We start from the raw sequence: 23,003 nt of genomic DNA, 5'->3' as shown, positions 1-23,003 counted from the left end.
TTCAGTTCTGATTTCCATGTTTTATGGGGACTTTCCATAGACATAATGGTTTTTATACTGTACAAACTATATATTATATCCCCTAACCCTAACTCTACTCCTAAACCTAACCCTCAAAAAAAACTTTCTGCATTTTTACATTAAAAAAAAAAAAAAACATAATTTAGTATGATTTATAAGCTGTTTTCCTTATGGGGACCGACAAAATGTCCCTATAAGGTAAAAAAAAAAAAATCAGATTTTGGTCCCCACAATAAATACACGCTCACACACACGCACAATCGTATTTCACTGTTTCAAAACTCTTTCACTCTATAAGCAATCAATGTTTAAGAAGAAACTTTTATCTGGAAAATTCAGTTCTACCCTAGACAGGGGTCGATTAGGAAGAAGAACTTTCTTGAAAGTAAGCCACCAAACAAAGGGACATTGTCTCATTGTAAATCTTTGGCGAGTGGGACATTATGCAGAGTCCTCCATCACTACGTCGAGGAGGAGGAGAGTCAGTGGAAGACGTTCTCACAAGAGAATATCACCTCCTTAGCATTTCGGCTTCCACACCCGCGTTATCCCTGCCGCGCACCCCCAGTGCCCGCCTTTGTTCGCATCACAACAATCCCTGAACAGATGGTGCTCTGCTTGGAAATCGAGTGACAACCACCGGCTAGCAACCAATCGCCTGCACGGGAATCAGCTGACTCGCCTGGACATCGCCAGGTGCTGTCATCATATTTTCCTCAATAGGCTCTACGGTAACACGGAGACACTGCGGATGGTAGCCAGTCAGCGGATTCCTGGTGCAAGGATCCTCTCCCAGCAAACTTGACCATGCACTTGGCGAAGGTTGCACATGAATGTTCGCGGAGTGGATGTAACGAAATGATGCCGTTATAATCGAAGAGCAATTCATCATATGGAACTTAAGAGCGATATGGTGGTCTTCATCTAAGGATTTTCTTCTGTTCACAAGGGCATAGATACTGCATTCAGATACTGGACGTGCATGAAACAGCCAAGGAAAGGATTCGATGCTGGCAGCCAAAGAGGTATGTTGAGATGTATTTTGGTGGATACATACTGTATAACCATATATGCACGATCATCTCTGCATCTAAAACAAACAAATAAAGCAAAATGCACTCACCCAAGAGCAACTGAATACATAGCAACGTGCAATCATTTTAGTTTAAATTAATATAATTCTGCGTTCCTTTGCTTTTGAGGAATCGCAGCGTCTCTCTCAGTCATCTGGATACATGATCACCATTTACTGCAATTAATCGCAAGGACGTAACGACTGTTGCGCTCGCGATGTTCAAGGGCAAAACGCAATTTTTACGCAATTAATTTTTTGTTTATAATCACACAATCCATTAGGAGAACGCCAGGTAAATAATACCTCAACGAGTGTAGCATAAGTGGCCGTTAAAACCGAACGCGTTCTTGCGCTACAGAACGCAAATGTCTCGAGACGCGTTTTGAAAAGTTGACGTTCTTTTTAACTTAAAACGGTGTATACACAGTTTTCTTGAGCAACCACTGGGCGGCGCAATGATGATTCTAATTGCCTGTTTTGTGTTTGTGGTCTCGAGACGCAATGTAAAAACGTCCGAAACGAGCGATTCAGACGGAGATCAACAACCATTAAAGTGTTATTTGGAGTAAAAATAATTTTCATACACAACTTGATCAGTTTTTGGCTGTCATAACAACTCAAAGTTGTTAATGATGTTAACATAACTAACCTCGGACCATCGCTTCATGAGTCATGAATGACATCAACATAATTGAGTGAGGCACTGTCCAAAAAAACAACAACTGCCATCTCGACTATAATACTAAGTAAGTATTAAAGCCACATATTTGAAAAGGTTGTGAAATTTTTACAAATGTAATACTTTAAACATCACATTACCCGCTAAGAATATGCGCAGATGTGAGCGAAAACACTGGAGACCGGAAATTGAAACTGTCGAATTGTGGAACACTTCTACGTTAAGTAAAAAGGTGGATAAAAAATATGCAGTGAGACACTTAAAAACATTCAGCTTATGTTTGCGTAGAATAATATTAGAAAACAACACGCACGGACTGAAAAAAAAATATGTTTAGCTGTGAACGGACCCTAAGCTTACTTGAATATCCCATTTGCCTTGTTTAATTTGTTCATAGGGACACATAGTATATATTGACCCACATGAGTGTGTTTTCGACAATCGATAGCAAACTTTGATCTTATCGTATTGCTATAGTTACAGCTAGCGCGTGTGCTTGTGTCTGGTTAGCGATGCAGAAATGTGATTTGCATCTCAATGTCCAGACATTCTAGCAGATGTTTCGTGGCATACTAATTTGCAAAGAAGATGCTACAACTTCCCTAGGAAAATAATAAATGCAGGAAGATGTGTCTTTAGTCACTAGAAAGGATGTTAAATGAGGTTTGAGGAGAGGGCTTGTTTTGTCCCTGGGGACGCCACCCCTTGTTGCAGCTGTTGTGTCTGCAGAAGTTGTTTTCTGACATTTGAGGAGAAGTGTTCTCGTGTATCAACAACATAAGGAAAATGTTGAGATGAAGACAATAGCGTGTGCAACTGCAGGTACTTACAGCTCTGGAAGGCCTAGGGCAAATGCATTTTCTAAGTGAAGAAAATATAATTCTGAGTATGGTATACATACAATTATTGTATATCTACAATAATAATAACTGCATAACAGTCTCAAGGCATTGGAAAAAGGAAAACTAAACTATAAACTACACTGCATTTTACCATAATGTTAGACATTTAAGATAAAGGTAATATGTAAGATAAATTGGCTTGTAAATTCAGATTCAAAATTGGAATTAGAATCGTAGTGATTAGGTGGTGGCAAGTAACAACTGTCTGGCTTTTGTAATGGTTGTAGAGATAAGGAGTGGAATAGACCAGGCAGCTGTTTGACAAATTCTGTAACAATAATCTGGTTAATAAATCACCATGTGAAGTATTGCTTTGACAGCAGGCGAAGTAACAAAGATGGCGGATTGTTTTAGTGTAAGAACAAAACATGATGTGCTTATACATAAGACCTAACTACTGTTGAAGTCAGACATTTACATACACTTAGGTTGAAGTCATTAAAACTCATTTTTTAACCACACAGATTTAATATTAGCAAACTATAGTTTTGGCAAGTCGTTTAGGACATCTAATTTGTGCCTGACATGAGTAATCTTTCCAACAATTGTTTACAGACAGATTGTTTCACATTTAATTGACTATATCACAATTCCAGTGTTTCAGAATTTTACATACAATAAGTTAACTTCGCCTTTAAGCAGCTTGGAAAATTGCAGAAAATGATGTCAAGCTTTTAGGTAATTAGCTTCTGATAGGAGGTGTACTGAATTGGAGGTGGAACTGTACATTCATTTTAAGGCCTACCTTCATACTCAGTTCCTCTTTGTTTGACATCATGGGAAAATCCAAAGAAATCATCCAAGACCTCAGAATTATTTTATTTTTTTCTGAATTTCAATTTCCAATTAAATACAAACAATAGTACGCAAGTATAAACACCATGGGACCCTGCAGCCATCATACCGCTCAGTAATGAGACGCATTCTGTTTAATAGAGATGAATGTAGTTTGGTGCAAAAAGTGCAAATCAATCCCAGAACAACAGCAACAGACTTTGTGAAGATGCTGGAGGAAACAGGTAGACAAGTATTTATATCCACAGTAAAACATGTCCTATGTCAACATAACTTGTAAGGCTGCTCAGCAAGGAAGAAGCCACTGCTCCAAAATGCCATACAAATTTGCACATGGGGACAAAGATCTTACTTTCTGGAGAAATTTACTCAGGTCTGATGAAAAAAATGAACTGTTTTGCTATAATGACCATCTTTATGTTTGGAGGGAAAAGGGTGAGGCTTGCAAGCCAAAGAACATCATCCCAACTGTGAAGCATGGGGGTGGCAGCATCATCTTGTGGGGGTGCTTTGCTGCAGGAGGGACTGGTGCACTTCACATAATAGATGGCATCATGAGGAAGGAAAATTGTGTGGATATATTGAAGCAACATCTCAAGACATCAGTCATGAATTTAAGCTTGGTCGCAAATGGGTCTTCCAAATGGACAATGACCCCAAGCATACCTCCAAAGTTGTGGAAAAATGACTTAAGGACAACAAACTCAAGGTATTGGAGTGGCCATCACAAACCCCTGACTTCACACCAATATGAAATTTGTGGGCAGAACTTGCATGTAAGAGCAATGAGTCCTACAAACCTGACTCTGTTCTGTCTGGAGGAATGGGCCAGAATTCCATTGTGAGAAGCATGTGGAAGGCTACCCAAAATGCTTGACCCAAGTTAAACAATTTAAAGGCAATGCTACCAAATACTAACACATTTTTTGTACATTTCTGACCCACTCTCTGCTAATATTCTGACATTTCACATTCTTAAAATAAAGTACTGACCCTAACTGACCTAAGACAGGGAATGTTTTCTACGATTAAACGTCAGGAATTGTGAAAAATTTAGTTTAAATATATTTGGCTTTGGTGCATGTAAACTTCTGACTTCAACTTTATATTACTGTGGCAGGGTGGAGGGCGGGGCCGGGTCGTGATACTACACACCGGTCCCGTATTAGGCTAATTATGCCTCCGTGAGGTTTAAAGGCTGACTGCAGAGGGCCGTGCGGGAGAGAGAGATCGTTAGCGGACATGTCCGTCATGTGTGTTTATGTTGTCTTTTGAGTTTCTCATTAAAATATGATTTATATCGTCAAGCCGGTTCTCGCCTCCTCCTTTCCATTGAAGAGCTTTACAATTACCTTTAATAGTTACACTTTGGAAATGCATTAATCAATATATATAACAAAATAATAATGTTAGAACACTTACAATATATAGGTATATGTATGCATTTAAATGTTTGAACAGTACTTTGTAGTAAAGAACAGTACAGCACAGCATTTCTCCAGTTCAACCCTGGGCAGAGCTATGATTCACCATGCAATTAATAAAACTCCTCAGATTAAGAGCTGGCAGGCGTAGAAGGTCTTGAATGTTAGATGTGAAAGGATCTGCTCTCTTGGCCCTTAATAAAGCCTTCTCGATCCTAGAATAAAATTAATTACCATTCATTTCTCACTGTCTTTCTGTGACGATTTTCAGGAAGTGGGTCCTTTGGGGAGATTAGTAGAGGAAAGACTGTAGAGTTAGAGAAAAGTTGGTAATTTTTTGGAGTTTCCTGCATAAGCCATTTTAGCAGGCCTTAAGGGTTTTACCACTTGTTTATTTGGAATTTGGTTTTGTGGAGTCAGAATTTATTTCCTATTTTCCATGCTTGCAGCAAACTGTGTGCAAATAGACCTTATTCATGCAACCTTTGATTTTAATGGGAGTGACAACGAGGCTGTGAGAGATAGACTTACCATCTCTTCAATGACACATCCGGTATGAAGCTGTATAAAGCTTCTAGATCACATCTGATTTTCCACAACTCGTGTTGTCTGCAGTTCTTTGAATACTGAATGTACTTGGACAGATATTTTATCAGTGGTTTGTCCACGAAACGACCCAAAAACACTTAAACTGTAGTACAGCCCATTGAAGAGAATGTAAGGGTGTGTTCACACTTCGCAGGTTTGGTTAGATTAAAACGAACTCTGGTGCGATTGCTCTGTTAGTGCGGTTCAATTGAACAAGTATGAATGCTGCCATCCGAACCTTGGTGCGCACCAAACAAACACCAACACAAGACCCACTATTCAGGCGGTCTCGGTCCACTTCCAAACGAACTCTGGTGCGGTTTGATTGATATATGAATGCAACATGGACCAAAGACATCTAAACTGACCAAAAACAGGAATTAATTTGCCTAATACTGACTTCAAGGATACCTGGTTCTTGTCATCATAGGAGCTATGTTGCCCATTATAGTTCGCTACAGGCATCTGAACCGCCGTCAGCCATCCTTGCAGCATATCCAACGAACGCATTTAGCCCAGCAGCCAGCAGCCAGCATTGTTTTGGATGTTCGACAAGTTCCGTCCCAAAATACATGTCATAAATTCTGACCAATCAGGTTGACTTTTTCCTGATGCCTTTTGTTTCGTATCTTTAGGTTCAGTGTTAAAAATACCAGTGTGAACGCTAAGCGAACCAGGACTAAATGTATAATTTTCTTTTTTGGTCCGGACCAAGAGGACCAAGAGAACCGAACTACAAGTGTGAGCACACCCTAAGTCTATCCCTCACAGCCTCATTGTCATTACTATAAAAATCAAAGATGGATCTATCGTGAATAAGGTCATTTATTTTAGGAAATTTTAATTCATGTAGACTGTAAGAAAAAGATCAACATGCCTGTTTAGTTCATTTCTACAGTAAAAACAGTTTTTCTATCTTTCTGCTCATACTATAAGTGGCTTGTTATGAAATTTTGTATATTGATTAATTGCTACATAAAATTAGGCATTTTGGTGTTTAAGTAGGTCCATTAGTAGCTGGGCGTTCTGTAACCTTGATAATCATTCCAAATATCCATATTTTTATCATAGTATAAAGTAAACCCACCATTAGTGTTATTTATAGCAAACTATGACTGCAGTAGAATACAGATTTTCATGGGGTTCAAACATTGATTTTCTGTATGATTAAAGGAATATTCCAGGTTTAATAAACGTTTAGCTCAATTGACAGTATTTGTGGCATAATGTTAATTTACAAAAAGTTAAAAAAAAAATTACAGTGAAGCATTACAATAGAAGTGAATTGGTAAATTTTTTGGAGGGTTTGAAGGAAGAAATGTAAAGCTAATTATTTTATAAAAGCACTTATATCAATTTATGAATAATTCCAGCTGTAAAGTTTTAATAGATTTTCCCATGATGTTAAACAAAGAGGCACTGAGTTTGAAGGTAGGCCTTAAAATACATCTATAGGTACACCTCCAATTCGGTACAATAGTAGTTTCAATGTCGCCATGCCATTAAAATTGTATAACTTGATATAACTTTAAACTTTTAACATTTAAGGATTGGCCCCATTCACTTTCACTGTGTTATGTATGACCTTGTCTTGTTTTACCGTTGCCCCTTTGTTTTCCATTTTTGTCCCTTTTGTTATTCCATAGTTTTCACTTTTGTAGCTCCACAGTCTTCTTGTTAGCGTTCGTGTTTTCTGTCATTGTTTTCACCTGTCCTCATTAGTTTGCCATTTGCTTCTGTTTGTCATCTCGTTATCTTGTTTTGAGTTCTGTTTGTTCATTGGCCCCTTTGTCCCTTGTTCATGTATTTATACCCCGGTTTTTGGTTCAGTCCTTGTCTATCGTTGAATGTTTGTTAATGTAGATAGCCTGGTCTGTGTTCCCTGCCCTAGTTCTCTGTTCATGTTTATTTCCCCATTGAGGGCTTTTCTTTCTGTTTTGTTTATAATAAAGAAAGCTGCATTTGGATCCTCAACCTTCGTCTGCCTTCGTTGCCTTACATTCGTGACAGAACGATAGAACCAAAACAATGGCCTCCCGAGCTTTCCAGAGCTCCGCCTTCCGAGCTTTCCAGGGCTCCGCCTTCCGAGCTTTCCAGGGCTCCGCCTTCCGAGCTTTCCAGAGCTGAGCCTCCCGAGCTTTCCAGAGCTCCGCCTTCCGAGCTTTCCAGAGCTCCGCCTTCCGAGCTTTCCAGAGCTCCGCCTTCCGAGCTTTCCAGAGCTCTGCCTTCCAAGCCTCCCGAGCTTCCCAGAGCTCCGCCTTCCGAGCCTTCCGAGCTTTCCAGAGCTCCGCCTTCCGAGCTTTCCAGAGCTTCGCCTACCGAGTCTTCCAGGGCTCCTCTCGAGCTTCCCAGAGCTCCGCCTCTCGAGCTTCCCAGAGCTCTGCCTCCCGAGCCTCTCGAGCCTCCCAGGGCTCCACCCCTCAAGTCTCTCGAGCCTCCTACGGCTCTGCCTCCCGAGCCTCCTTCGGCTCCGCCTTCAGAGCCTCCTACGGCTCTGCTCCCAGAGACTCCAGAGCCTTCTAGGGCTCCGCCTCTAGAGCATCCAATGGCTCCGCTTCCAATGCCTCCTGACCCGGCCCCTGACCTGTGGCCTCCTCCCGGGCCCCCTGACCCAGTCCCTGTCCTGTGGCCTCCTCCCAGGGACCCTGACCTGTGGCCTCCTCCCAGGCCTCCTGACCCGGCCCCTGTCCTGTGGCCTCCCCCCAGGACTTCCTGCCTGCCCTCTGTGCCCCCTTGGACTTCCTGCCTGCCCTTTGTGCCCCCCTGAACTTCCTGCCTGCTCTCGTGCCCCCCCGGTCTGCCCGTCTGCTCCTGGTGTTTTTTTTTTTTTTCTTTGTGTTTCTTATTTCGGATCGTCTGGGATCCGATCCTTTGAGGGGGGGCTATGTTATGTATGACCTTGTCTTGTTTTACCGTTGCCCCTTTGTTTTCCATTTTTGTCCCTTTTGTTATTCCATAGTTTTCACTTTTGTCCCTTTTGTAGCTCCACAGTCTTCTTGTTAGCGTTCGTGTTTTCTGTCATTGTTTTCACCTGTCCTCATTAGTTTGCCATTTGCTTCTGTTTGTCATCTCGTTATCTTGTTTTGAGTTCTGTTTGTTCATTGGCCCCTTTGTCCCTTGTTCATGTATTTATACCCCGGTTTTTGGTTCAGTCCTTGTCTATCGTTGAATGTTTGTTAATGTAGTTAGCCTGGTCTGTGTTCCCTGCCCTAGTTCTCTGTTCATGTTTATTTCCTCATTGAGGGCTTTTCTTTGTGTTTTGTTTATAATAAAGAAAGCTGCATTTGGATCCTCAACCTTCGTCTGCCTTCGTTGCCTTACATTCGTGACACACTGTAAGTGCATCACTAACCCATTTTTTCTTTATTTTTTTAAGAAAATGAGTGACAATTCATTTTTGTGGTAATCAACATTATGCCACAAATCCTGTTGATATTGCTTAACATGTATTGAACCCCGAATATTCCTTTAATTATGCACTTTACTGTGCTAAAGTGTTTAGGCATGTTGTTTTAGGTCTGCATTGTATAAATCTCTGTAGGGATTGCACATATAATTGTGCACTCTCTTGAAATTTCATTCTGAAAATGTCATTAACAGTAATGCTTTGTGTTTGTATTCTCGTAACACTTGAGAGAACACCTTGTCAGTAGGGCTGAAACGATTAGTCGGAGTTATTGACAATTTTAGTTGTCAGATATTCGTTTGATCTCATTCAAGTAACATGAGATCACATTAAACTCTAATGATGGCGCGCGAGAGCAGCACTGCAGTCCGTGCCTGACTGAGGAGAGGAAGAAAACAGCTCACAGATGCACTCTAAACTTTCCAACAAGCTTCAGGTGTTGTAGATAACAAAGTATGAGAGAATAATATAAAAATACTAAATAAGTAAAAACAGAAGCACTCTCATTGTGGAATAAGCAGAGCCAGAGCTGCCGCTCCACTGAAGCAAAACTTGCTTGTTGAGCGTCTTTAAAGGAAACACCTCAGAGTTACATCCTTAATGCAGTTATATTGAATGCATTATAGCTTTATTAAAGTTCAAATAATAAGGAAGATGGTTATGCAAATAACTACAAACTCCAAAACAGGCATTTCTCTGTGTGGTCAGCGCCTCTTCTATGAGTTGCGTGAATGTCCCAATCTGGGGGGGACAGATTGAAACTTCACCAGGCTGATGCACACTCAGTCACAGGGACGCTCGTCCCTCGAGCATGCATGCTTAATGCAGCTAGATTATAATGTGATGGCTCGTGATTTATTGAATCGTAATATATGTGTCATTGTGTGTTTATTATCATGAAGAAAATTTGCAATAGGCAGCTTTATTAATAAGATAGAGTTTGTTTTTTGTGAGTTAAAGATGGATTGAAGTGAACAGAAAGGTGAGAGAGGGTAGTCTTCGCCCCATTATACATGCCAACAAAAAACGTTTATGATTAGTTTTTGTTTTGACTTGTTTTTCAATATACATTTCTAAAACTCCTGTAAAACAACATACATTTACTTTAGAAGCTATAATGCAGAAGAAATTTCTGCAAATTTTATCTGAGAATGTTGAATATAATATTGAATTCAAATTTAAAAGACAAAAACGCTTGATAACAATAGGATTTTTTGCAGTAAATGTTTTTACTGAATTAAACTTAGTAAAAAGTATTTTTACTTTTATTCAGTGAATGTCATTTAGAGATACTTTTAAAAGATGATTTTGTCCTCTTTATTGTTAGCAAGCACATTTAATACATCCTTTTGAGTCAGGCACAAGCTGAATAGTCAGTTCCCCTTCTGTCGCTCTCTCCACGTTGTGTCGGAGAAGCGACACTAGGGGTCTCTCTTGAGCACCGATATCCACCTCTGATCTATGAAAAAAGGCCAGTGAGAGTTGGCAGCCAGTATTTGCATGTCCCGCCCCCGGACATACGGGTATTTAAGCAGCGCGAATACGGGAGTTCATTCAGAAAATTTCTTCGGAGCCGATGGTCTGTCTGCAGTTTGCTGCGAGTTACACACCACTATTACGTTCCTGTTTCCTCTGACGATCTGCATGCTATTGGATTTTACGGCGCACAACAGCGGCTTTCTCCTACTTTGCACGCCGTGCATTGTTGCCCCTGAGCGCTTCGACAGCGCAGACACACACACATACTGTGTATTAAAAGAGTTATTTCCCTTAAAAGAGTGAATTTCTCTAAAAGAGCAAAACACAGCGGCGTTGAACGTCCTTTTCAGGACGCGTCTTTTTCAAGATGCCCTTCCGCCCCTGTGTTGTTCCTGGATGCAGTAGAGTGCTTTCCGCTTCAGACGGCCACAGGCGCTGTCTCGTGTGTTTGGGCCGCGATCACACTGAGGCGGCGTTTGTGGATGGCTCATGTTCTCACTGCGAGAACATGACCATGACCACGTTGCGGTCGCGGCTTGCTTTCAACAGAGAGCAAGCCACCCCAGCTGCACCCCGCATTGCTCCTTCTTCCCACGGGATTGAGGACGATGCGGTTGGTGCTGGGGGCGATTTGGGGGTGGCAGCGGGTGCAGTTTTGCCGGGTAGCCCCCCGCGAACCTCCCGTTCCCTGACACGCTCGCTGGTCCCCGTCTACGCTCGCGGCGATAGCGGCTCGCCTCACGGCCCGGCTGTCTATCCTCCCGAGCCCGAAGCAGATGAGCTCGCCGCTGCATCGGAGAGTGTGATGTCTGATGCCGAGGACTCCCCTGGACTGCCGCCTTCGGGCCAGCAGGCCCAGGCTGAGGCCGACGCTCAGATGTCTGACATGCTTTCCCGGGCCGCCGTGAGCGTGGGGTTGGATTGGAACCCTCCATCCTCCCCACAGCCTTCACGGTTGGATGACTGGTTCCTGGGGACAGCACGCCGTTCGCGGCCACGCATCCCCCCGGTCCCGTTTTTCCCGGAGGTGCATGACGAGCTGACGTCTACGTAGAGAGCCCCGCTCTCCGCTCGTCTAGGTGCCACCCACTCCACTCTCATCACCCTCGACGGTGGAGAGCGCCACGGATACGGGGCGATTCCCCAGGTCGATAGGGGAGTTGCGTACCATCTATGCCCCGGTAGCCCTACCTCCTGGCGTGGCCGCCCCGTAGTCAAGTCGCTGCGTGCCACTCACATCCCTGGCAAGCTCAACGTCGTAGCGGACGCGCTATCACGACAACGCCTGCCTGGCGGGGAGTGGAGGCTTCACCCCCAGTCGGTCCAGCTGATTTGGGAACGGTTTGGCAAGGCCCAGGTAGACCTGTTTGCCTCCCAGGAAACCTCCCACTGCCCGCTCTGGTACGCCCTAACAGAGGCTCCCCTCGGGACAGACGCGCTGGAACACAGCTGGCCCTCGGGGCTGTGCAAGTACGCATTTCCCCCAGTGAGCCTTCTTGCACCGGTGCTGTGCAAGGTCAGGGAGGACGAGGAGCAAGTCACGTTAGTGGCCCCCTACTGGCCCACTAGGACTTGGTTCTCGGAACTCAGACTTCTCACGACAGCTCCTCCCTGGCAAATTCCCCTGAGAAAGGACCTCCTCTCTCAGGGACGGGGCACGCTCTGGCACCCGCGCCCAGACCTCTGGAACTTCCACGTCTGGTCCCTGGACGGGATGCGGAAGAGCTAGCCGGCTTACCGGCGACCGTTGTGAATACAATCAACCAAGCCAGAGCCCCCTCTACCAGGCACCTTTATGCCCTAAAGTGGCGCTCGTTCGCAGATTGGTGTTCTTCCCGAACCGAAGACCCGCAGAGATGCGCGGTCAAGTCAGTGCTCCTGTTCCTACAGGAGAGGCTGGATAGGAGGCTGTCCCCGTCCACCCTCAAGGTGTATGTGTCTGCCATTGCCGCCCACCACGATCCTGTAGACGGCAAGTCTTTGGGTAAGCACGACCTGATCCTCAGGTTCCTGAGAGGCGCCCGGAGGTGGAATCCCTCCCGGCCAGACCTAGTTCCCTCCTGGGATCTCTCAGTAGTCTTGGCAGGACTCCAGAGACCCCCCTTCGAGCCGTTTGAATCAGTTGGACTCAGGGCCCTCTCTCTTAAGACGGCCCTGCTGATCGCGCTCGCCTCTATCAAGAGGGTCGGGGACCTGCAAGCGTTCTCTGTCAGTGACACTTGCCTGGAGTTTGGTCCGGCGGATACGTCTGTGATCCTAAGGCCGCGACCGGGCTATGTGCCCAAGGTTCCTACCACACCATTCTGAGATCAGGTAGTGAACCTGCAAGCGCTGCCCCGGGAGGAGGCAGACCCAGCCCTTTCGTTGCTATGTCCAGTGCGCGCCCTGCGCATTTACCTGGACCGCACACAGAGCACCAGACGCTCTGAGCAGCTCTTTGTCTGCTTTGGGGGACGGCAGAAAGGGAATGCCGTCTCCAAACAGAGGCTCGCCCACTGGGTTGTTGACGCCATCACACTGGCTTATCACACCCAGGCCGTGCCCCTACCCTTGCGGGTCCGAGCTCACTCAACAAGGGGTGTTGCGTCCTCGTGGGCACTGGCCAAGGGCACCTCCCTAGCAGACATCTGTAGAGCCGCGGGTTGGGCAACATCCAACACCTTCGCGAGGTTTTACAACCTCCGCGTTGAGTCGGTTGTGTCTCGTGTTTTCTCAGGTCCGAGCCCGTAGAACTCGGTAACACGTTGACTGACCGGCCGGGTGGATCGCTTGCGCCCTGCGCCCTTTTCCTGATGTCAAGGTTATTAGTGCGCCTTTTTTCCCAGGGCGCCCCACTCCGAGTCGGGACCCTGGTCGATTCCTCCCCAGCCCTCCGGGTCCGCGGTTCAGCGGAGGAACTCGCCGACCCAAGCCACTGCGGGTACCCTGATGGCTACCCTGTACTGGTATAGGTGCTCCACAGGTAAGGCCTCCTGCTCGGACTCCCCTGTGTGTAATTCCACGGTTCTGTCCCTTACGAGCGGACCCCGTGTCTCCCTTAGGCAGTTACAGCTGCCCGGTCGCCATGCTGTATCAACTCCCCTTTCGAGGCTGGATCTACCACCGCACCATACTTTCCACACGAGTCCTAAGACGGCCGTGTGAGCGTGTCTACCACTTTTCCTCCCCAAGAAAAAGGGCAGGTGTGGTCTCCGCGAGGGTCTGGGTAAGACCCCTTCCCTATATGCGTGTAAGGGCCCCGGCCGTGATTGCTCTATCGCGAGAAACATAGAGAGAAAGAGGCCCAGCCAGGCTGGCCCGTTCCCATGTTGGCAAACATCGCCTTGTTCCCCTCTCAGGGTAACTAGAAGGATCCCGATGTTCGTATGGGGCATTGGGGAAGGGTACGTGCAGCCAGGTACAGATGATGCGCGGCACTGGATGAATCCCTGCCCGCCTCTGTATCGGCAGTCCACGTACGCGGTTCAGCACATGGCAAGATTGGAATGGGTCCCCTAGTGTCGCTTCTCCGACACAACGTGGAGAGAGCGACAGAAGGGGAACGTTTGGTTACGTATGTAACCTCCGTTCCCGAGGGAGGAACGACACGTTGTGTCTTTCCTCCGCCATGTCGCTGAACCAAGCCACTGTTGTGGCCGGACCATTTCCGGCTCCTCAGAAAAATCCTGAATGAACTCCCGTATTTGCGCCGCTTAAATACCCGTATGTCCGGGGGCGGGACATGCAAATACTGGCTGCCAACTCTCATTGGCCTTTTTTCATAGATCAGAGGTGGATATCAGCACTCAAGAGAGACCCCTAGTGTCGCTTCTCCGACACAACGTGTCGTTCCCTCCCTCGGGGAACGGAGGTTACATACGTAACCAAACGTTAAGAGCTAATGATTAATCGTTACAATAATTGCAGAATAGTCGAATAATCGTTCAAATAATTGTTAGATTAGTCGATTATCAAAATAATTGTTAGTTGAAGCCCTACTTCTCAGACACTAGCAGAACAATGACCCAAAGATTAGACATTCCTTCAAAACAGAAGTCCTCACTCTCTGCAGAGAATAGATCTGCATCTGTTGGTGATCTGAAATGGCAGGTGTTTCAAATGGCTCCCATTGAATTTCACAGCTGTCATTTGTTATAGAAGACAAGGGGAAGTTAGGGATGACAGGCTGGACAACAGGAAGCAGGCTGAATGTAGAAGTTCAGCTAATGAGTTTGGAATAGCATGAATAGCCATTAATTTACCTACAAATGTGGAGCTGATTGCCTTAGTTCCTGTTTAGCCACAAAGAGTGAGAATTTATAAGGACCTTCAGGGTGTGCAGACCTTAGGCAAATTATACTTTGAGAAAGAACTCTTTTTGTTATATCACTATCCTTCCCTTCATAATTTTTGCCTAGAATCAAAAATAAAGGTAATGAGGGGTTTTCCTTTTTGAACCATCAAACATCATATTCAAATAACCAATATCATTATTTACCAAGAACATCAAGGCCAGACTTTAAAGAGAAACATATAAAGCCCCTGGCCTTTTACTATTTACTAAAGACTTATTTCACCTCTGAAATACTGTGCATCAATGTCAGTTTTGTTTGGTTACTAGTTTGGAATTAAGTCAGCAAAAAGATAAATAAAACCTCAAAGTAGACTTAATGAAACTGAGGTGAAGCCAAAAAGCTAGACCTTAACCTAAAAATATCTGAAATTGGGGCTTAATTTTAAGCTTTCTCTGAGAATATACAGTCTTAAATGAAATTGTGATCTCTGGATTACTTTATCCTACTTAGTGGAAAGGGTTTGGCCCTTTAAGAGCTGAATCTGAGATTGACCTCAATACTGGCAAAAATGAAACGTATTTCATGTGAGAATAGCAGAACAAAAGAAGATTAGGGGAAATTTCCACCCATTGTTTACTGATTTTAAACAATAGGAAATATTGTAATGTAGTTAAAAACATTTTTTTTTAAAAACAATGAATTTATTTTATAACTGATTACTTAATTCAGTTTGATGGAATTTTGTTATGACAATTAAATGCGTAAATCTTACAAATATTATTTTGTAGGTTGATTTTACCTGAAACACTATCAAAAAGCTTTAAAAATGTATTTTTGAGGATTTCGACCAGCCAGACATAATTGCATTGTTTCAACCAATGGCGTGTGTTTTGGGGTATGTTTGTCCAACCAATGGAAACCATGGGGATTGTTTGAAAACAATTGTTTTTGCAGTTTCGTTTGGGGATGCTAGTGGTGCAGAAATTAAACACTTCAGATTAAAGTTTTTACATATAAGTTTAACCTTTCATTTTACTTGCCTGATTAAAGTTGCACTCAGTAATTGTTTCCTCACATAAAAAGTTTAGCTCCTAAAGAAATAAATTTACATTTTGATATGTATAAATCATGAGCACTCGCATGTGATAAACACTCCACTCATATCAGTAATCTTATAAAAGCTGTTTAAATCTACATGGAGAGGGTCTGCCTATGGGAGCTGCCATGTTAGAGTCACATGACCAAACAAATACTACTTGCTTAATCTCAGTAACAGCCCTGTTTAATGATTTAAATGAATCATGGCTGACTTGAGTATTGTGAATTTCTTCAATGGCGTCAATAACGGAAAACTATTACATTTAGATGATGCTGCATCCACGCCACTAGGTGTCAGTGTAAGTCTAAGAAGACTTTTTTTAAAAGTGTGCACTTTTAAGGTACTTCTCTGAAAAATAGTAATTGATGTACTGCATTACAACCCACATACAATGTATCTTATATTTGTTTATTGTTTAAGTCAAACCAAATGAATGATATGCTTTTACTCATCGATCTTTGCAGTGTTAGTAGAGTGAATTGCAAGAGTCACCCATTAAAGCATTTAGTTAATTTGTCTTCTGCCTTCACTTATTTAGAAGGGCATTTTCAGTGTGAGATGTCATTCTGTATTGCATTACAGAACATTTAAAGGATGGGGCTGATAACAGATAGCACAGGCCAGGTCCCATCTGTGTACTGCACTCTTTTTTGAGAATTGCTGATTGTGGCACTTACAGTCAGCTCTCATTCTAAATTGCCCTGATGCTCATTCAGCCACAGGGGGAAGATCAGGGGCCTCTTATTGATTTCCACTCTCACATTAAAGGACTCATTTACACCAGCTGTACCATGTTTCCTCCATTGATTTGATTGGCATTATGAGACTTAAAATCGCCCTTTACTGTCCAAGCTTTTTGTTTGAGAATAAGAATACATGAGAGACACCACAGCTCTGAATTGAATAAACGTAGCATATTGTTGCCTCTTGTAAACTGGACTGGTGACTGATAAAATCATTTGCAAAAGTTTATGGTATGATGTGTAATTCTGCGCACTAGCATCACCAAATAGAAGTGCAAAAAAATTATGATTTTTTTTTAAACAGGTTTCCCAAGACCCTCCCCCCATCTTCTACTGGTTGAATAAACATAGTCCTGCCCCAAATTCGCACCATTGGTTGAGCCAATGCTACAGTGTCAGGCTACATGGGATGCTCAACAACAGAGCAATGTTTGATACCTCCACATTACTGTACGACCCATCTCATACAATTTCATATGATTTAGCCAACTCATACAAAACCTTGCGGATTCTTTGTGAGAGTGTGTAAAAATATAAGTATGTATAATGTGTGTGTATATATATATAGAGAGAGAGAGAGAGAGAGAGAGAGAGAGAGTATTTGTTCTCTAATGTGCTGAAGGTGGTATTCGACCTGGACTAAATCCCCCTGGCTTGCTGTTTGTGTTATTGAGTCAGCATGAGCACCATATGGGACAGCAGATGCCCAGTTCACTGCTCTGTCAAAGACACTATAACATGCCACTTTGATGTGCCACCTTGATGTGCATTTCGCTTGAGATAGGATGCTTTACTTGCTTGGCATTTTCCTTCCGAACCTCAAAATTACACTGTAGAGTTAAATTAGCCTCAGCAATCTAGGACAACACTAAAATCCTACTTCAATAAACAGAATTAAATAGGGATTTACAGCTAAATATAGAGACCCCAGCAGTAATAAGCAAAGAGAGCTAATACTAATTGACACCTTGACAGAAAAGATTATGAATGAAATGTATAAAATAACTGCAGAGCCCTGTACTATAATCATCAGTGGCAAATTTTCAGGGCCAGCAAAGCCGTCTCTGCTGGCCTAACATGCCAAATAAATAAAACATTTTCATCCTTTCTTTCTCAATCAACTTTTTGCCTGTGTATTTTTAATCACCTTCCACTCTTAAGTAATCTACAAACTAATTGAGAAAAATAAAAAGTTTATCCAGTCAGAATTTATTCCTTGATTCTTGCAAGCAAAGTGTGACAACTGTTTCACAAATCGCATGCCCGAAGCAGTGCTTGAGTCTGAGCTCCACCCCGTCAGGCCTTCAGAATTTCTTCAGAATCCCTCAACAGTGCAAATGAATGCGCAACTAAAGTCAGATTGTCTGATTCATCAGCCAATCAGATTGCTATATTTGTTCTTGGTGGGTGTGATCTTTAGGATATGTCCCAGTCCAGGCCTTCTAGCCGGCCTTGAGTAACGCAATCACGCTTTTAAGTTATGTACGTAATTCAAGATCGAAAAGCGTAAGATCAAGCTGTCTGACGAGTCGTCTGTCATCACTGCATTTAAAAACATGAGATGTGCTGCATGATTGTGTGACTGATTAATCTATTAAACAGGAAAAGAGGACTGATTTTTCACTTCAAGTAATTTGGTAAGTGCTTTTTGCATTGTTATAGCAACATCAGCTGTTTTCTATTTGTAAATTAGGCTGCTTGAGGATTCAGTGTCGGATCAAGTTTTGAAAAGTAATGCTGCGGATTTTCCAACTCCCTACTAGGAAAAGTGCAATGGAATGCATCTTTAAGTCAGAGTTACAACTTGTAGGCTTGTGCAGACATTCTCAACTCCAGTTTCGCCGTAATGCAGGGGCATGATGTCACACAAACATGTCAAAACACAGAGAGATATACAAAGTAAATTATAGACATTCACTTTATTAAATAATATCGATAAATTTGTTTGTTTCCACATTACATGATATTAAAGCGTGTTTAACAAACGGCTGCTGAAACAGGTGTATAAAAACATGGTAAATTATCTTAAATCTCTTTGATAATCCTACACCTGAAGCACAAATGGTAGCGCTGCAGCATTGTTTATCAGTTGGGTTGATAGGAGACATCTCTGATGAGAGTTAAACACCTTATTTAATTATTTGATCAAGCTATTATTTACTTCTTTTCTGCCACCCTTTCTTTCCTCTTTGATCTACCCTTCAAGGTAGTCATATTAATGCAAAAAAAAGCTCAACACAAACACATTGTCCTTATTTTTGATCCTGGTTTGTTGTATTTGCAGTATTTAAGAAAATAAAATCTAATACTTTAAAAAATGGAGAGCTAACACAACATATATGCTTCTTAAGTAAACTTAAGGGAATGGTTAACCCGAAAATCAAAATTCTGTGATCCTAAAAGGAGGTGTTTGGCAGAATGTTAGTGTCAGCCACTATTAATTTTCATAGTATGGAAAATAGATGCAATGAAAGTGAGTGGTGAATGAGGCTAACATTCTACCTAACATCCCCTTTTGTGTTCCATGAAAGAAAAAAATACATAAGGTTTGTAAATAAATGAGGGTGAGTAAACAATGACAAACCTTTCATTTGGGGAAGAATCCCTTTAATACAGGTGTTTGTAACTGGACTCTGTCACAAATTGTGACAAATCTCAAGTTTAATATAAAATTATGTATATGACTAAATGATTTAGTCTCTAATGATGATCTTATGTTTTTGAGCCTGTTGGATAGGTGAGAGCCTTTTATTGAATTTGATCTCTTTATAAGCTTACCCACTTCTGAGAAGTGTTTTATATTTTGCTACTGAATAATAATAAGCTGTTTTAGCCTTTATATGAAAAATAGCAAATTTATTATATTTCATTATAGACAAATTTTTAACTGTTGAAGATTTTGAATTTTAGTAAACTAATACAGTAAGTGTAGTATGCCTTGTTGTAATTTGTGATCTTTTCTTTATTCGTGTATTGTTTACATTGATGCAATCCTTAATTTCAGTTTTTCTCAAAACCTCCTAAAAGTCTTTTTTTTATATAGTTTATGCTCATATAATATAACTTTTCATCTTATGGAATTTTGCCATTCATTGTTGTAACATCTTCTCTTTGTTTGTGTTTTGTTGTTTTAGGCCAACTCTCCAGTCTCAGGTTCAAGCTGTGTGGAAGTTTCAGACCTATATGAGCTCACATGAACTGCATTCTTTTAAATCTTTCGTAAGCTTTTTGAATCAGCTCTTCAAGCTTTCAGAGGGATAAAAGTGCTATTCTGCTACACTTCTATTGAATGAGAATATAACTTTGCCATCTCAGTCTATTTGTCGCTATAGGAATTCCTGCTGATATCTGAGAGGTTAAACAATTGCTGTAAGAATGGCAAGAGGGACATACTTTTTTGTTATGAAGGGCCAGATTTGTTTCTCCCTACTTCTGGCTTTACTTGGCCTCTCATCTGTTCAGACTACAGAATGTCCTCAGCTTTGTGTATGCGAGATCCGGCCTTGGTTCACACCCCAGTCCACCTACAGAGAAGCAACTACTGTTGATTGCAATGACCTTCATCTTACCCGCATCCCTGGAAACCTGTCCTCTGACACACAGGTGTTGCTTCTGCAAAGCAACTACATTGCCAGAACTAGTGAGGAGCTAGAGCAACTTCTGAATCTCACAGAACTGGACCTGTCCCAGAACAATTTCAGCAACATACGTGACATTGGCCTGACCAACATGTCACAACTCACTACGCTTCACCTGGAGGAGAACCAAATAGTCAAGATGCCTGACTTTAGTCTGCAAGATCTCACCAATCTACAAGAGCTGTACATTAATCACAATCAGATCAGCTCCATTGCACCCAATGCCTTTGCTGGTTTGCGTAATCTGCTTAGGCTCCACCTGCACTCCAACAGACTCAAGGCAATTGACAGTCGTTGGTTTGAATCAACCCCCGACCTTGAGATACTAATGATTGGGGAAAATCCTGTGGTTGGCATCCTGGATTTGAACTTCAAACCTCTTACTAACTTAAGAAGCCTGGTGCTCGCAGGCATGGAGCTCACAGATATTCCAGGCAATGCATTTGTTGGACTAGACACCCTGGAAAGTCTCTCTTTCTATGACAACAAACTTGTTAGGGTGCCACAGACTGCTCTGCAGAAACTTCCGAACCTGAAATTTCTGGATTTGAACAAGAATCCCATACATAAAATTCAGGAGGGAGACTTTAAGAACATGCTAAGGCTGAAAGAACTTGGCATCAACAACATGGGAGAACTTGTGTCTATTGATCACTTTGCCCTGGATAACCTCCCAGAGTTGACCAAACTTGAAGCCACAAACAACCCTAAGTTTTCCTACGTGAGCCGTTTGGCATTCCGTGATTTGCCGTCCCTAGAGAGTCTTATGCTCAATAACAATGCTCTAAACTCCCTATACCAGGTGACGACAGAGTCTCTGCCCAACCTGAGGGAGATCAGTATCCACAGCAACCCACTGCGGTGCGACTGTGTTATTCAGTGGATGAGCGCCAACAAGACCACCATTCGATTCATGGAGCCTCTTTCCATGTTTTGTGCAATGCCACCAGAGGTTCGAGGTCAGCGTGTGAGAGAGGTGCTTTCTCATGAATTTTCGGGCCAATGCTTGCCCATGATATCTCACGACACATTCCCCAATTACCTCAACTTAGATATTGGGATGACGGTAGACCTTGATTGTCGTGCAATGTCTGAACCTGAGCCAGAAATATATTGGGTTACACCATCAGGTAACAAGGTAATGATAGATACCATGTCGGATAAATACCAACTCAACAATGCAGGAACTCTCCGCATATCCCATATTCAGGTAGACGACTCTGGCCACTACACCTGTGTGGCCCAAAACACTGAGGGAGCTGACACTCGTGTAACAGCCGTTCGAGTCAATGGGACTCTTGTGGATAGTACACAGCTTATGAAGATATATGTGAAGCACACCGAGTCTCACTCAATATTAGTGTCCTGGAAGGTAAACTCCAATGTCATGACATCCAACCTCAAGTGGTCATCCGCAACCATGAAAATCGACAACCCTCACATCACGTATACTGCTAAGGTGCCTGTAGATGTTCACGAGTATAACCTTACACACCTTCAGCCAGCCACTGAGTATGAGGTCTGTCTCTCGGTCGCTAACATCCACCAGCAAACCCAAAAGTCTTGCGTCAATGTCACGACCAAGCATGCAACATTTACTGTGGAGATCTCAGAACAAGGCACCAATGTGGCTCTTGCAGCTGTCATGGGCACAGTTTTGGCCATCATCAGCCTGGGCTCCATCATAGTATACATTGCCAAGAGATGGAAGCGGAAGAACTATCATCACTCCTTGAAGAAATACATGCAGAAAACCTCCTCCATCCCCTTAAATGAACTGTATCCTCCCCTTATTAACCTATGGGAGGCAGATAACGAAAAGGACAAAGAGGGCTCTTCAGAAACTAAGCCCACCCAGGTTGACACAACGAGAAGTTATTACATGTGGTGAAGCTTACAAGACTTTTTTTGTCATCAGAGCACAAAGACTCGGCATTGCTTATTTGTGCGTAAAAAACAGACCTTCTTTTTCTGCTTTGCTTACTGCAAGCGACTATTCAGACTGATATCTCTGACTTTTTAGTAGAGTGTAATGTCTTTTCCTCTTCTTTGACTTTCAGTCTAGCAGCTTTTGTTTAGCTTCTGAGACATTTGAGTAGTTGTGCTTTTTTTGACCATTATATTTTAATAGCACAGCATAGGTAATGTCAAGGATTTAAACTTTGGGTCAATTGATGCTCTAGCACAGTATCTGGTCTGATATTGATATGTCTTTGGCAGTATTCATAGAGAATGCATTGTTTCTTTCTCTCTTTCGTAAAACAGTTTAACTGTTGTGCACTGAAATATATTAACACGTTTGTCCTTGGACTCCAGTGTAAGCTGACAAGGTGAGTTTAGACTTGATACACTGTCTATTGAATAATGTTAGCAATTGTTCTGTAATGTTGTATCAACTATAGTTTGAACATTTTGGATTTTCTCAAAAAAGTCATTTTTGATTTAGACGTTAACTTTGCAGATAAAAGAACTGTAAACCAGCAATAGAAATGTGAATGTTTAATAATTAGGTAATAGAGAAATGCTTTTTTTAATTACTCAGATTCTCCTTTTTTAATTGGCTAGAATTGGTTAATTATTTGATTTTGTTGTAATTTATACATGCAATATATGTTGCATATTTACAGCGCAAACAAAAATAAAACACTTTTGTTCAGATATTTTTTATACAATGATTTTCAAGTCAAGTGTGATTATTCTAATGATTCTACTGCTAGTCTGTCTTTCAGAAAGCAAATATCTCCTGTACCAAATCACTAATATTGATAGGGTCAAGTAAGGCAATTCTGAAAATATGATTAAAGTTTCCTCTTATTCTGTCTTCGGTGTTGTCACAGAGTCCTCAATGACAAATTATTTATCAAAGTAACTATTAATGAA

General features: G+C 42.4%; 1 protein-coding gene across 1 annotated transcript; it reads left to right on the top strand.

Moving 5' to 3' along the window:
* Positions 1-256: 256 nt before the first annotated feature.
* lrrn1 (leucine rich repeat neuronal 1) lies at positions 257-22,792 on the top strand. The gene is made up of 2 exons (XM_052140907.1): positions 257-1,046; positions 19,620-22,792. Exon 2 carries the CDS (start codon positions 19,861-19,863, stop codon positions 22,012-22,014), a length of 2,154 nt encoding a protein of 717 aa, XP_051996867.1. The 5' UTR covers positions 257-1,046; positions 19,620-19,860; the 3' UTR covers positions 22,015-22,792.
* Positions 22,793-23,003: the final 211 nt, after the last annotated feature.

This window comes from Xyrauchen texanus, chromosome 13, assembly GCF_025860055.1.
Source record: "Xyrauchen texanus isolate HMW12.3.18 chromosome 13, RBS_HiC_50CHRs, whole genome shotgun sequence".
Lineage (NCBI taxonomy): Eukaryota > Metazoa > Chordata > Actinopteri > Cypriniformes > Catostomidae > Xyrauchen > Xyrauchen texanus.
Note: the sequence above shows the minus strand (reverse complement) of the source record. Positions and strands in the feature narration are given on the sequence as shown.